The sequence below is a fragment of the Helicoverpa armigera genome, chromosome 15 (genome assembly GCF_030705265.1).
Source record: "Helicoverpa armigera isolate CAAS_96S chromosome 15, ASM3070526v1, whole genome shotgun sequence".
NCBI classification, from domain to species: Eukaryota; Metazoa; Arthropoda; class Insecta; order Lepidoptera; family Noctuidae; genus Helicoverpa; species Helicoverpa armigera.
Window position 1 is genome coordinate 58462 of NC_087134.1, and position 17196 is coordinate 75657.

General features: G+C 42.7%; 1 protein-coding gene across 1 annotated transcript; it reads right to left on the reverse strand.

The window, feature by feature from the left end:
- Nucleotides 1–414: 414 nt before the first annotated feature.
- LOC110376298 (uncharacterized) lies at nt 415–16892 on the reverse strand. Its single transcript, XM_064038240.1, has 9 exons — nt 16704–16892; nt 16414–16520; nt 15311–15630; nt 13617–13807; nt 12850–13083; nt 5346–5536; nt 4434–4797; nt 3361–3474; nt 415–2933 (listed from the first exon to the last, which is right to left on the reverse strand). Exons 1-9 carry the CDS (start codon nt 16890–16892, stop codon nt 2067–2069), a joined length of 2577 nt encoding a protein of 858 aa, XP_063894310.1. The 3' UTR covers nt 415–2066.
- Between the last annotated feature and the right edge of the window lie 304 nt (nt 16893–17196).

Consider the following 17196-nt stretch of genomic DNA (forward strand, 5'->3'; position numbering starts at 1 on the left):
CCTTGGTTAAACTGGTGTCAGACTTACTGGCTTCTGACTACCCGTAACGACTGCCAAGGATGTTCAATGACAGCCGGGACCTACAGTTTAACGTGCCATCCGAAACGCAGTCATTGGTGTCTAAGATTTAGAAAGTACATACAAACTTAGAAAAGTTGCATTGGTACTTGCCTGACCTGGGATCAAACCCGCGCCCTCATACTCGAGAGGTTGGTTCTTTGCCCACTAGGCCACCACGACTTTTCACACAGAGGAAATTATAACGAACAGCAATTACTTTTTTAGTAGCTATTTTCTCAAAAATATTACTCTTCATTTTTTGTGCAGAATACTTAAAAACATCTACATTTATCTAGCTACCCAAAAAGGCACAAAACCCCCAGTTTACTAGGAAACCCTAAAAAATAATACAAGTTATTTACAATGGTATTTTTTATTAATAGAAGAAATAGTTACCACTCTCGACTTGATTCTTTATCACAGAAACGATCAATATTTTAAGTAAAATTAGTATACTTAACTCTAAGCAGGTAAAGTCAAAAGGTTTATTGGGTGACAGTTCTATAATCAACATAAGTTACAGCTGAATTTGCTATCGATCATTAAAACATCTGTGATTATAGATTTGTACTCCACAAAATGATTCTTTGTCGTTAACTTCAATAATAAGAATAAAAAAAAACAATAGGAACCTATGCTCCGTTTGAGTTAAACAAACTCGATAAGACTTATACAAATACACTCTTTTGCAAAAAAAAAGCGGGCACCCATGCGAAATATAGGTTTTAAGGACTTTACGTGTATTTCAAAGGGTTTTAATAATTGTAGTTTGTTACTAGCATCAAAAGGGTAAGCCAAGCATGCGTGAGAGTGTATTAAATTTGAATTTTGTAGAATTGCTAAGAAACTGGTTAAACGTTGTGTTTGACTAATTCCTGGCAGAAAGATCGTGGGCGTTTTGAAAAGATTATGATGTGATTTTCAGAAAACTGATAATGCAGTTTTAGTTAATGATCAATGTACGTTTTTGTTACATCAAAATATGTTAAAAAAACTATGCATATTTGATAAAATTTTGACCCGCTCTAAATGTTCTCTGCTGATGATTTGATGGCAATCTTACGAGTTTCGGTATTTTTGTGTAAAATACCGAATCTATCTGCCTCGTTGGTATAGTGGTCGCAAGCGCGGCTGCTGTGCTCTAGGTCTCGGGTTTGTGGGTTTCTTAAACTTTCACAAAGCATCCCGCAGTCTGGAAGTTGGCGATTGATTCCCGTGCATCGGAGAGCACGTAAATGTCGGTACTGCGCCTGATCTCTTTCCGGTCGTGTCGGATTGTCGTCCCATCGGGCTATGAGAGTGAAGGAATAGGGAGTGCTCCTGTGTCTGCGCAAATGCTCGTGCACTATAATATGTCCCGCGCAGTTGGCTTCTTAAATGAGAACAGCCGCCGTGGTCGAAATCGGCCGTGGACGCCATTACAGTAATTAAAATAAACGTAAAATCCTTAAAACCAAGATAGGTGCCCGCTTTTTTTGCAAAAGAGTTTACATATTAAACAAATAAGCTACTGCTAGAAATAAATGGGTACTGTTTATGATTATTTAGGGCTGTTTTTAAAACTTTAACAATATATTCTAAACGCAAAAGAAATAAAAAAAAAACTGAACAAAGTCTGTGGTCAAACCAGAGGCATTCTTACACCAAAAATTATGTTATGTAACAATTATATAACAATTTGTTAATTAAATCTAACAATTTTATATAATAATAGGTACACTTAGCCTAATGTTGAGGTATATTTTGTTTTGCGTTACTACAAGGCACTAGGAACATGGCAAGGCCAGCCGGGGCTGCGAGATTGTTCGAAAGAGTTACCGCGGCCCTGGTACATAAAAGGCCTACGATGGAACACGACGACTTTTAGTCAGTAAGAGTCTGACACTCCCTCACCGCTGCTTACCCAGCGGAAGGGGTCATTTGATGATTTTTAACGTGGAAAGAAAGAAAAAGAAAAGACAGTACAAACATTATGTGAGCCTACGCAAGTTCGCACCGACGCCGGCCTAGATATTGAAACCGGGAGGCGCTCGCATAGATCCGAACGGGGGTGGGGATGGGAAGTGCGGCGGCCCGCCCAGCGCGGGGCCCATGGCGGGGCCCATGGCGCGGCCCAGCGCGCCCGCCATGTACCAGTGCGCGGCCTCCGGGTTCACGTGCACCAGCCTGCGGTACGTGTCGCACTCGGCCGGGCTCAGCGCCACCGCGCCGGGCGGCGCGTACGGGCCCGGCCAGGCCGGCGGCGCGTACGGGCCCGGCCAGGCTGGCGCCACCACGCCGGGCGGCGCGTACGGAGCCGACCAGGCCGGCGCCACCACGCCGGGCGGCGGGTACGGGCCCGGCCAGGCCGGCGCCACCACGCCGGGCGGAGGGCAAGGGGCCGCCGGCTGCGGGTGCACTACGGACTGCCGCCGGCACTCTGTCTGCGGGTTGTCGTCCGGCGGAATATTCACATTCGGTTGTTTGTGTATGTCTAGTTGAACGTTAATGGCTGAATGCGCCTTTGCCTCGCAAGGCTCTGAGTCTTTGGGCGACAAGGCGAGAGGGGCGGCCGGCGGAGATAGAGGTCTCTGAGACGTGACCTGGGGTGAGGAGAGCTCAGTTGGCGACGAAGGCGAAGGAAGGCAGGCATCGGGCGTAGAAGGCAACCACAGGGGGATCCTCGCGGGCAGGTCGGGTGGGTGGTCGCTGGCGGGGGAGTCGGAGGGAGCGGGCGCGGGCTCGGGCGGCAGGCAGGCGGGCACGTGCTCTCGGTACGCGGCCACGTAGTCGAGCACGATGCCGTCGCGCAGGTACGCGTGTATCTCCTCCAGGTTGGGCGTGGCGCCGCTCTCGAGCGCCTCGAACCTCGGGTTCAGGTAGCACTCCGCCGTCTGCAACACGCGCAAGCGTCAGCGTCCTCGCAGTGACCCACTGTGCGCGAATCTCGAGGACGCGTCCGACGATCAGTATTGTACCGAACCCTTCCCCGAGGTTCGAGCGCAGTGATTAGCGACACATACATATACCTACTATGAAAATATGAACTCAAATGAGATTCGGAAGCGTATGTCGACATTTCTTGTGTAAATCGATACGGCGCCGAAGGACAGGATGGCTGACTTGCGGGTCGGGTGTGGCGGGAGGCGCGGGGCAGGGCTGCTGCAGACGCGCGCGCAGAGAGCGCAGGCGGCGCAGCAGCGGCGACGGGCCGGGCGGCGGCGCGGCGGCGGCCCACGTGCGCAGGCGGCGCGGCGGCTGCCCCACGAGCTCGGACGCGGACGCGGACACGTCGCTGAGGCTGTCGGAGGGGCCACTCACCCACAGCGCGGAGTCGGGCCGCTCGTCCGCGTGTCCCGCGCGGATCAGCTCGGTGCTCAGGTTGCGGTCCACCGCAGTCGACGTTTCGATTAACAGGGTCTCGATTATGGCCTCCTGTATCCATTTTTAAAACTTTCATTTTACCGTGCTAATATTATTATTTAAAAAAATTGCCGAAAGCGTATCGAGCCACGTTCCGTAGTTTCCCGTTTGTAACTCCTACCTATCCCGACCACATTAATAGCTCGATTTACAGCGACATCGAGAGAGAAATTGTGATACTAATTTGTAAAAACCGGCCCAGTACGAGTAGGACTCGCGCACGAAGGGTTCCGTACTATCTATACTTATATTATAAAGCTGAAGTTTGTTTGCTTGAACGCGCTAATCTCAGGAAGTACAGGAACGACTGTCCGATTTGAAAAATGTTTCAAAATCGGGGGATATTTTCCTATTGAGAGAGCTTACGCTGTGTGCGCTGCGTAAACGGTTAAAGTTTCGCAAAAATCATGTATGACAGAATTGTCTCTATATACATACATATATGTCTATCTTTTAAGGTTAGCTCACTATAACCTTTTTTATGTTAACCAAAGGAGACCGCCAGAAATCCATATATCGTTGGGCCAAAATGTGAACAGGAATCATTTATGTGATATTTAATAGATAAAACACGTACATATCAATATCAGAAAGATTTTTCAAAAATCTATGGGAAAAGCGGTCCTAGGGTCATTGGAATGCTAACATGATGGCGAACTACTGTTGCAGCATTAGTCAGCCCTAGTGAACCGAATTAAGCTGGAAAATCTTATAAAAGAAAGTTTTTTGATGCTTAATTGTTGTTCTTCTGCTGCTTTTTGTTGATAAAATTGTGTTTTTCTTGAAAATCACGTTTTGTTGATATCTCAAAAACTAAAGCTGATACAGAAATTCTGACTTCAGATCTTCAATTAGCAGCCCAAAAATATACAATATTAGTCGTAATATTCCATGCAACAAAAATCTTGTTCCCTCGTGTAATCGGTGTGCAAAGTTTAGAGCGATAGGAGGGAACGGTACGGGGCGCTCACCTCGGTGTCGACGGCGACGATGTTGGCGACGAGCGGCGTGTCGCGCACCAGGCGCAGGAAGGCGGCGGCGGCCGACGGCGGCCAGCGCCGCCCCGCCGCGCACGGGCGCAGCCCCGCCAGCCGCGCGCGCAGCGCCTGCGCCGGCAGCCGCGCCCACTCGCGCCGCAGCGGCCGCAGCGCGCGCCACGCCACGGCGCCCACCGTGCCGTAGTCCACGTAGCGCACCTTCACCGTGTCGCTGTCCAGCACGCGCACGATGAGCGCGCGGTGCCAGTCGCGCAGGAACAGCGCGCTGCAGTAGTGCCCCACGCGCACCGCGCCGCGCGCCAGCGTGCGCGACCCGCCCGGCCCGTTGTAGTACTCCCTGCCAGGGAAACGAACACGAGGCGCGTTCTAATCCAGTAACATACTATGCGCAGCCTCTCCAAAATGAGGGATTTTGTATAATTTACACCCGTGCATCGGAGAGCATGTAAATGTCCGTCCTGCGCCTGATCTCTCTCCGGTCGTGTATCCCGTCGGGCGCAGAGAGTGAAGGAATAGTGAGTGCACCTGTGTCTGCGCAAATGCTTGTTCCATATAATATGTCCTGCGCAGTTGACTAATCTCCTTACATGAGAACAGCCGCCGTAGCCGATAATCGGCTAGGAGGACATCATTATTTTGCTGTATTCTTATTTTTAAACTGCTTTATGTCCTATGATATTCATTTAAATCGTACGATGTAAATTACAATTTTGGAATATCAATAAGAACAATCTTACTGCTCAGTTACCAAGTGCTACCAAAATTACTACATGCAGCCAGTCCAAACGGCCACAAACCACCACTGAACGTTTCACTTTCCGATTATTTGAATAAGACAGCTGTACATTGTAAGGATTCAAATGTAAATGTGGTAGGAGTACTAACGTCATCTCGTCCATCATGTTCTCCATGGCGATGTGGTACTGGTCGCCGAGGCGGATGAGCCAGAAGTGGGAGGGCGAGTACACCTCGCCCACCATGACCTCCACCATGGCGCCGGGGAGCACGTCGCTCAGCGACTGCGCCGGGATGCTCTCCGTGAAGTGCAGGCAGTCCGCCGGGAACACGTCCGCGTCCTGCAACGCGCCGCCTCACTCATGTGCACTGCTTACATGCATCACGTGCACCGCTTAGCGCAGAAACAGTGTTCGCTCATTGGCTCATTTCTTCCCCTTGTGTAGTCTACATAGCTACTGTTAAAACCACATTAAAAAAAAACTATTCTTAGGTGCATCGGCCGAGAAGTCAGTGTCTACAGTAGCGGCTTTAGGGTAGGGCGCGGTTGGGCGACGGCCCAGGGCGCCGGACATAAGGGGCGCCGTTGGCGCCCCCAACCAATCCTTGAGGGGCGCCGCGGTACGCTCCTGGACCAAGAAATTTCAATTAAATTAGTGTATTGTCATACAATGCCGGGCGCGTTAGATACACTACTTTTATGTCCCAAAACTCAAAAATTTTCGCGCTCGCTTCGCTCGCGGTTTCTTTACTTTGCACTTACATTTTTTTTTTCACTTTTAATGATCTAAATCTCAAAAAAGCTTTTTCGGGCTTGCTTCACTTTATAGTTGTTTTTGTTTTTTTCAACATTTTTGTCTACCCTAGCAAAAAGGTAGCGTCGTTTTTAAGTCCTTTTATTAATAAGAACGTAACTTCTATTAATGGTACTATTTTAAGTCCCAAAATTTTAATTCATAGGCGCCAACACCAACAAAGAGTTATCTACGTTTGGGCTACATTTTAAGTCATTTTTGTTTTGAGTTCTTATATATACCAAAAAATTTCGCGCTCGCTTCGCTCGCACAATCAGAACCTTTGTTCCCGTGTTTTTGCATTCAGCGACCAGCAATAACTTATGTACGATTGGGCTACATTTTAGGTAACTTTTGCTTTGCCTTGTTAACAATAAAAAAAAATTCGCGCTCGCTACGCTCGCGCAATCGGTAACTATTTGTATATGTCTCTGTTTTTCGTATGGGTTTGAATTGCAGTTGGGGGCGCCGTAGAAATCTCGCCCAGGGCGCTAGTAGAGCTAAAGCCGGCACTGAGTGTCTAGTGGATGATATGTTTATTTCGCCACCGACTGCTAGGCCGATGCACCTAAGAATAGCTTTTCTTGCTTTTCAGTGTTTTTGGGAGTCATTTTTATTTTTTTCAGTGACAAGCATTGGTTTCACTATCCGCATTAGTGGAAAGTTCTCATCAATACGAATAATACACCGTGACATTTTAGTCGTCTTACAACGGCAGCCCACTTCATGTATCCAATGTCTAGAACACGTTCATTACAAAAATATATATATTTATGACATTTGAATAATTCAAAAATAAAAATAAATTCATTATTATGACGCATGACATAGATTATAAAAACACCCTGTAGTGAGCGCGGCCCGAGTCTTGTATCAATGGAGCGGCGCGGCGCGGCGTCTTTATCAAAGTTCATTCACCCTAGCGCAAAATAAGTTTCTTACTATTGCAATCTTAATGTTCTCATTATGTAGCAGTTTGTAAACTTGCACTCTTACTTAATTTGTAACACTTAATTCCAATTCTTCCTTCATACTTTTACGGGCTTAGGACCTTCCAGAAACATTTTTCGTAATCAAACCAAAACGAAGTGATGTAAGTTGACAATGACGTACCTATTATCAGGCCTCTGTCACTCTCTGTACTTGCGCGCGATAAATGCCTACCGCTCGCTGGGTTACCGGTAGCCCCACGCGGCTCAGGGCGCGCAACAGTCACACGCGCCGCGCGCGCTCCAATATTATTATTTTTATTTCGTGCGGGTTGATCACTCCTCGGTTCCGTAACATTATTAGATTGTTAGGCGCAGCGTACAATCTTCTTGCTTCCCTTAAATTGTCACCAGCTATTGCGTACACGCGTACCATTTGTAGGTACTCGATATTCGAGTAGCGACGGTTCCTATCACTCATCATGCAAGACGTATACCCTATTTACTCGTAGCGATCGCGAACAACACTTGACCGGTAGTGCGCGCACACTTCCACAACTTGCGGTGTTCGGACGGCAACTGAGCCACAGAATGACCTTTAAAACCTATTTTTAAGTAAAAGGCGGCATTTATCAAAGTCCACGTGGACTCTTTGAAAAGTGCCGTCGTCGTCTTTGGCGGTGCCGTCGTGCCGCTCGTGGAATGAATCTCATTGGATGACAGTCCACGTGGACTGTGCTAGATTGGCTTACGATATTTTGTCTCGTAAAAAATGGAGATGGAACGATCACTCGACTCGAGCGCTGGGAAGGTACCTACTTTCTACCGTTTGATACGTAAACATTATTAACAGGATGTTTCCTATTTCTAATGTATTATTTATTTTTCTTTGCACCTATTATCTTAATTAATGCTATAAAATTAATAATCATGTCTAGTGGTATTTTATGTCGGATACTTTCAGTGGACCACCTTTGTAAGACGACTAAAAAGTCGCGGTGTATAAGCCCAAACACGAAGAAGTTTACACATTCAGTTGTCGAGTTCCCTCGACCTTCTCTCGTCTTCATCATCAGGTCAGGTCACCTTCACTGTCGCATATTTTTATCTGAAATACTGTGATGTGATGAAATATTTTTATGTGTCTACGCCGGAACGCAACCCGAGTGAAACGGAACGGCTACGCGGGGCGACGTGTGCGGGGTTCCGATGAACTGAACTGCCATTTTTCCTCTCAAACGAAACGCATCGTAACAGCGTATTTTACGAAATATTGTTCTTTTTGTAACTATTGTCAAAATACAAGTGTTAAATCAGTGAGTGAATAGGATTGTATCTAGACACACGGCAGTGTGTCCGCCAAGTTCGAGCAAAAAAGGCGACACACCGGCCGTGGGTTATATTACACGAACCATTTCGGGCCAAATTCGACCCCCCTGTAACTCAAAATCTATTTTATTTACGCATATCAAATTTCTAGTATCTGTTGAGACCCCCTCACTTATCTAAAATACAAAATTTCATTAATATACCTATTGTAGGTCTTGAGATATTGACGTCAGAAAATCGCTATTTTTACTATACACTCACTGACTGACTGACTGACTGACTCACTCATCAAAAACCTAGACCACTTCCAATGGTCGTATTGACTTGAAATTTGGCATGGAGGTAGGTCTTTATGTCAAGGTAAAGGGAAAAATCTGAAAATGGCCAAGTGTGAGTCGGTTTCAAAATAATGAAGGTGTTTTATACCCGGTGTAAATTTATACCCCTAAGGAACTAAAACGAACTAAATTTATCTATATTTATATAATATATCTTGGAATGGTACAAAGGTTTGTATTTAGTCAAAGTAAAGTAAAAATCTGAAAACGGCCAAGTGTGAATCACTTTCGAAAATAACGAATGTGTAACTTTGATCCACGAACATAATATATGATAACATGTCATGTCAGTCAGTTGGTAAATCTAGTCATAGTTAATCTAGTTCATTTCTTTGTAAGAAACATAGTGCATATTAAAAATCTAAAAGATAGTATAAATGAGACATTTCTTTAACTAACTTCATCATAAGAAAAAATAAAATAAACAACCTTACAAAAATAAATGAAATCCCACCCAAAACAAAAATGTGAAAGACTGCCAAGTTCGATAATATGGGAATGCTTCGCCTATAAAAGAAGTGAGATCTGAATAAGTACCAAGTTCCATAAACATACCTCAGTTAAAAATAGTTACTTTTTAATGATGATTACTTGGCAAGTTTTAATAGAAAATTAAATACTTGATTCATTGCGTTTAGTAGGTTTATAACAAGGTGTATGAAAACTTGCCAAGTAACATCATTAAAAAGTAACTATTTTTAACTGAGGTATGTGTATGGAACTTGGTACTTATTCAGATCTCACTTCTTTTATAGGCGAAGCATTCCCATATTATCGAACTTGGCAGTCTTTCACATTTTTGTTTTGGGTGGGATTGAAATACTAGCTTTTGCCCGCGGCTTCGCTCCCGTCAACTGACTTCTCTACTTTACCCTATTTTTTTTCATAAGAACCTTCTCCTGACAATAACAAATACAACAAAAAAAGAATTAGCCAAATTGGTCCAGGCGTTGTTGAGTTATGCGCTCACCAACACATTTTGCGATTCATTTTTATATCTGAGGGCACGGCAGTGCCCTCGCCAAGACTCGAGCAAAGCGGGCACGGCCGTACCATCTTTTCTCGAAGCGTTTCGCGGCTATTTCACCCCCCTGTATCTTCCATGTGGACAAAGCTAGGAGTTTAGGTTTTCGATGACCAAGAGTAAGTATTAGAACAAGCTCAGTCTCAAAATTACAAGACATTTGAATAAATAGTTTACGAGTAATGAGCGATCAAAGTTACACCATTTTGTCACTCACTGACTCACTGACAGATCATCAAAAATCTAAGGTACTTCTAGCAAACTTAGAACCTTCAAATTTGGCACCAAGATAGGTTATTAGCTACATATAAAGGGAAAATTATAAAAACCTTAAAACTTAATAAAAAATAGGAAACAAATTTATATGATCTTTGACACATGACACTTACCGCGCTGTCTATGGTTCGAGACGCTCATTGGTCGACTATTTTAAAATTTAATTTTTCACTCTTTTTGTTGTCTATGTCCTCTGTCTGATATTCTCGTATTGTGTTACATTTTGTTTTTAGTTTGTGTTCTTCTGTTTAGTATACATCGTTCTTGTAACTGTTTCAATTTACATTACTTGTGTATTTATATGTATTTATTTATTTACTGTATTTATGCCGAAACAGCGTTTAAGTCCTGTAGTTCCGGCTAGGACGCGTGGTGGGTCAGCGCTGAAAACCAGCGCTGTTGTCTCGTGCCTGCGTGCGCGAGACACAGCATTTATGCTGAGCGCTGTCCCTTTCACGCACGAGTGACGCAATTGCAGCGTTTTTTTTTCTTTGTGTTCATTGTTTGTGTTTTGTGCCTTCTTTATTTAATTGTTTCTTGCGTCATTCGTGTGTTTGAAATAAATGGATTTTCTTTCTTTCTTTCTTTCTTTCTATATTTGCGGTTTTTCTAGAACATTGTGTATGAATTTTGACTGCATTGATAACTTTGTTATTTATTTATGTACAAAATGTTACTATTACTTTTATTGTTACACAGTGTGGTATATTGTTATTATGTATTAAATATTAATCAAATACATATGAAAAAAAAGCTAGGTTGAATGAAATGAATAATCTTTCATAGAATGCAGTGCGATAAATACTGCATGCTCGCTCGATAGATGGCGTTGTCCTGGTCTAAATCACGCTATGGTTTCGTTACATAGCTTAGTATAAGTAGTACTTAAAAAAAAAATCATGTGATAGTGCCATCTATCTCTGGAATAAACCCCCTTTGGTTCTAAAAGATATTCGATTCGAAAATTCGACGATTTCGAAAAGTTTTTAGTTTACTAAAAAAAAAAAATTGTTTACGTGCTACTTTAGGTGTACATATTTAGTCTATACCCCAATATTATAAAGAGGAAAACTTTGTTGTTTGTTTGTTTGGTTGTAATGGATAAACTCAAAAAATACTGGATCGATTTAAAAATTCTTTCACCGTTAGGAAGCTATATTATCTGCGAGTAACACAGGCTATATTTTATTCCGGTGTGGGCAGTAGCTCCCACGGGACGCGGGTGAAACCGCGGGAAAACGGCTAGTTTGTTATATATTTAGTTAGTTGCATGTAAGCTAATTTAATTTGTTATATACTTAGAGAAGAAAGAGACCTACAAAAAATAAATTAGATCCCACCAAAAACATTTAATGTAAAAAAAAGCCAAGCCACTACGCAATTCTTCCACCGTAAAAAGTTTTGAGATCGCATAGAAGCCAAGTCCTGTTCAACTATATTCGTAATAATAAATTTTTTGTCGGGCATGTCACCATCCGGGTGAGTCTATCAGACATATTATATCTGGTTGTTCTCGTTTGGCTAACGGTGAATATTTGCACAGGCATAACCAAGTGGCCAAGATCATCCACCAGCAGCTTGCTCTGCAATACAACCTTGTAGACCTTGAGGTACCGTACTACAAGTATGCGCCCGACCCAGTTCTCGAAAAGGACCATATCACGTTGTACTGGGATCGATCTATCATCACTGACAGGACTATTGTAGCCAATAAGCCTGATATTGTGGTGATAGACCGATTAGCGCGCCGCGCGATGATAGTCGATGTCGCCGTTCCGCATGACGAGAACCTTGTGAAAGCTGAGAAAGAGAAACAAATAAAGTATCTCGACTTAGCGCACGAGGTTGTCGCCATGTGGGATGTCGACACGGCTGTTATTGTGCCGATTGTCGTTACGGCCAATGGTCTCATAGCCAAGAGCCTCGACCAACACCTCAGGAGGCTCTCGTTGGGCGGCTGGATCAAGGGATTGATTCAGAAGGCAGTACTCCTTGATACGGCACGTATTGTGAGGAGGTTTCTGTCTCTGGGACCCTAACCACCGGTACCTTGGACCCTGTGCCCGATATCGGTGGCAACCTATTTTTTATATTTTTAAATGTTTTTTATTTTTATATTTAATATTTAAAAATGTAAATTATATGTTCTAAATAAATAAATGACAACAAATCAATATTTTGTGACTATATCAATAGTTTTGTTAACATTACAATAATATTGTCTTGGCCATGAGCACAAGTTAAAAGTCGCTCCTTGTGTGTCCCCGTGTAAATACCGTTGGATTTATAAATTTATATATGGACATGATTTTGCGATTGGACTCATTATGGACTGATTGGAATTTGAGATCTCCATGGACTAAACATGCGCCATAGTTCATGTGCAGTTCATTGATCTTGCATGATACTGACTGTCGGTCATTTAGTAAGAATAAACTAAAAGTATTTAATTCTGTGATATTAAACTTCATGTTTGACTTTCACCTCTTCCAGATAATATGCTGTATTATATTTATAGTTTATTGTGCTCATGGCCAAGTCAATATTATTGTAATGTTAACAAAACTTTTGATATAGTTACAAAATATTGATTTATTATTACGTATATAGTTGAACAGGACTTGGTTTCTATGCGATCTCAAAACTTTTTACGGTGGAAGAATTTCGTAGAGGCTTGGCTTTTTTTTACATTAAATTTAATGTTTTTGGTGGGATTATAGATTATACCTGCACTGATCGGTACCTACCCGTACAGGTTTGTCTGTACCAGGAAACCTATTTCTTTATGTAAGCACCCTTAAGACCGAAACTTATGACCGCGTTGCGTTGCCGCGTCGCTATGATTGGCAGAGGCGTAAGCGCCAATTTTGATAAAATTGGGACAACGTTATGGTGTCGTAATTGTTGGTGACAAAAGTCGGTGGTGGGCGTGGAACATGCATGCAGCGACAGAGCAATGCTCACATAGTCGATGCCGGGCAGCGCGTCGTCGGGGTCGGGCGGCGGCGAGGCGCGCGCGACGCGGCGGCGCGGCGCGGGCGGCGCGGGCGGCGGCGGGCCGCGCCGCGCGGCGCCAGGTGCCAGTCGCCCGTGGCGTCGGGCCGCGTGATCACCACGCCCGCCCCCAGCGTGTACACCAGGCTGATCACGCTCGTGTAACCGAACCGTATGAAGTTTATTTCGCGGTTGAAGCGTTCCCTGTCACAAACAAAAACACGGTATACGGATGAGGTCTTTTCCATCAGATTGATATGTTATTTTGTTCAATGTAAATGATTCAATTATGATGATGATTCCATAAAGACACAAGTCTTTCAATCAAATAGCAGCTCCAACTAGATGACTGCGACATATTAAAATGCATTTGAATGGTACACAATTTATATAAGTATCTAACTTAAATCTCGCGACATGCTTTTATAACATTTATGTTTAATGCTTAACACATATGGCTTAAAAAGCCCTCAAGTATTACTTATTATTCAATTTACGTTTATAAGTAAGGCTGTTAGCACAGATTACAATAATAGTTACTTTGTTAGTGTCAAAGTATTTTTTGTCATATTAGCGCATTTAGATTCTTTAGTTTAAATATCTATACATATTTGTATTTCTGACCATGTGTTGTGTTACAGCCTTTTTATCGTCCCACTGCTGGGCACAGGCCTCCTCTCACAGGGAGAAGGATTGAGCATTAATCACCATTTTCTTCTATAAGTTCTAAAACTCACAAAAAGAAACACAGAAAGTGTGATTGCATCCAAAATAAGTTTGAAAGTTTCAGCAATGTCTGTAGTGGTGTGTACTGACCTGTAGAGACGTATCAGGTCGGTGCACCACACGCCGCGCGGGGCTGCTCGGATCAGCTCCATGATATCCGACTTCAGCTCCTCTAGCTGTAGAGCCTTTGTGCTGCTGCTGCCTGGACAGTGGACCATTGTTTATATTTTCTCTTTGCCATTACTTGTGTGTGTAAAACTTTGTGTGTAAATAAATGGTTAAATATTTATGTAGGTAACTGAATTGTTAATACTTTTATAATAATGTTTTGAACATTTAGTATAGAACTGGTTCTTCAAATACAGACAGAATTGTGTTGTCTGTGAGTTTGTTCCATCATATCTTCTTCACGGCAAAAACACATAGGAACTGGTGGAGGGTGAGCATTCTGGGCCTAGCGCAAACCGCTGGAAGCGCGTCGGAGCGCTTTTGAAGACAACAATTTAATATAAACTTTATCTACCTTGACATACGGTTTGTTTCAACTTTACGTCTTTTTAAGTAGGTCTACGTCTACCTTCAATCCAAGAATTTACGTAATTTCTTTAGAAGTACTTAATGATATACTCAATAAAACCAAGTACAGTTACCGGCACGGATGTCGGGCCCTGACCTTCACCTGCGCACAAGCGATTTACTGCCTTATTGCCTTATGCGTACGGGTGCGCAAAGCGATCCCCACTCTTCCGCCGAGAGCCCGACATCCGTGCCGGTAACTGTACCTAAATTTTTTAATACCAAGAAGATAGCAACCACAGTCTATGAATGCTCCCAGGAACTCTAAATATGTATTGTATGAACTACCTATGTACTAAATAACTTTTTTTTTGACGATCCAAAAAAGGTGTTATCTATACTAATATTATAAAGCTGAAGAGTTTGTTTGTTTGAACGCGCTAATCTCAGGAACTACTGATCCGATTTGAACAATTCTTTCGGTATTAGATAGCCCATTTATCGAGGTAGGCAATATTTTACTTTTTATCCGGGTTCGTGCAGAGGTTCCCACGGGATGCGGGTGAAACCGCTGGCAGAAGCTAGTTGATAACATTTACAATTAAAATCATAAAGTATTTTAGTAAAAAACATCATCCTCCAAGCCTTTTTTCCCCAACTATTTTGGGGTCGGCTTCCAGTCTAACCGGATGTAGCTGAACCAGTGCTTCACAAGGAGCGACTGCCTATCTGACCCCCTCAACCCAGTTACCCGGGCAACCCAATACCCCTGGGTTACGCTGGTGTCAGACTACCCATAACGACTGCCAAGGATGTTCAATGACAACGGGGACCTACAGTTTAACATGCCAGTCATTGGTGTCCAGCCTTACAGTCTAACCAAGGGTAATCGGGTTTTCCCGGGTAACTGGGTTGAGGAGGTCAGATAGGCAGTTGCTTCTTGTAAAGCACTGGTACTCAGCTGAATCCGGTTAGACTGGAAGCCAACATAGTTTGGGAAAAGGCTCGGAGGGTGATGATGATGTACATATTTACATGACGTAAAAATAAACTTATTTAAACATATATACAACTAAAAATAATTATAAAATGGCATCTAAAAACCAAAAGGCTGGCAGCATTGCCACGTTGGGTGGCAATTCTTAATTTTCACGAAATTACTTTTTATCTTACACAACTATAAACTTACTGGATGATGTATGTTTTCCCGAATCATCATCTTGACACAGAGATATTGTTACTTCTCTCTCTGAAGAAGGCTCTTCTAAATTATGTAGACTATTGTAAAGTGGAAGGCGTTTCTTGAGGAAGTTCTTGACATCTGTGCTGGTGACTTGATGATTGACAGCATTCTCTGTGTTGTGGCTGGCGTCAGCAACAATATCAGGAGCTTTCACCTCTGATGCTTCCGGTTCTTTGAGGACAGGTAGTGTGTCTTTGACAAATGTCTCGAAAATTAGATTTTGTTTATTCACTGCAGATTCTGGAATGCTTCTCCTCTTTGATTTGCTGTGGCAGTAAATTAAAAACAAAGCATCAATCACACTATTTATACACCCTGCAATCTGTTCAGATCAGAGCTTTGATTTCATGTTGGAATTTTTAGACATTAACACAGAAAAGTGGGACTTCAGTCATGGGAATACTTAACAAGTGAATCTCTATTCGAGAGAGTTGAAATTTTCACAGATGATGTATTTCTGTTACCGCTATAACAACAAATACTGAAATCAAGAATAAATAAATAATTTGGGGGGCTCCCATACAACAATGTGATATTTTTTCTCATTTTCTAAATAATGGTATGGAACCCTTCGTGTGCGATTCCGACTCGCACTTGGCCGGTTTTATTATGCTTTTTTCTTTAATATTATGTGACATAGCAATAATATTGCTAGAATTAATAGATAACTAACGGGTTTCTCCAGTTTCACTAGCTTATAGGGGATCTTCTTCCCCTATCTGTACAAAATATAGCCTCATATTGGTGAATAATGTTTTTAAATTGTTTCAATAGTTTCGTAGCCCTTGGGGTACAAGAAAAAATTATCTTTTTTATAATATAGATTGATTTATAATATAGACTAGATTTGAGATATTTAGTTACCATTAAGAGGTTCTTAATGGTAACTAAATATCTCAAATCTAGTAGCACTGGCCTAAACACACATGAAACTTTAGCTGCTACATATTTTGGACAACTGCAGAGCTGGCATATGGGTATTCTGTTGGTAGCTATTGTTTAATGCAAAGTAAATAAAACAAAAAAGTTATTTTCTATGATAAACTTACAATTTAGCAGTAGAAGGTACTTTCTGCCTCTGTACAAACTGATCAATGTGTTTTAATGTGTCTGGTACAATCAGAGTAAGTACTGGGTTAGACGATGGCCCCGTCATCTGTGAACGCCAAATTATTTTAATGGAAAGCACCATGACTTTATGCCAGTGGCTCAAAATTGTTTACAACATTATACTTTTTGTAAATATGATTACAACATTAACCATAATATTCAAATGAACACGAATGGTATATTATATTTTTGAAGGATGGACTACAAGTATGTTGAAGGGATTGCTCACCACGAAACAATCATCGAAGTGCTCTTTCAGGAAAGCCACGGGGTCTCTGTGGCCGTACTTGGCGAGCGGCATGGGCGACCCCACCATGTTGCGGAAGTCCCGCATCAAGGTGCGGACGTCCATCTGAGTCGGGCTCGACACCACCAGCGAGCGCAACAACGACTTCAACTCTTTCAAGTCGTCATCCATCGTATTCACACTTAAGAATTACAGTCAACAGTTTATGTCTCGCTGTTAATGTACCAAAATTAATCTACGATCGTCGATTCACTCATCTAAATCAAGGCTGAGGTTTCTAAAGCTATTTTTTCGGAAAAGGATACCTTGCCGGTTATACTGGTACAAACAAAACATAGAGTACAGAGTAGGTACAATAGTAAAATAATTAATAAGTATTACATACCACAGATTCTCTATGTGTATAAGCTCGATGGTATATTGTAGTCTTTGCCACAGATTAATCTTCTTATATATAAAAATTAATGGCTGTTCG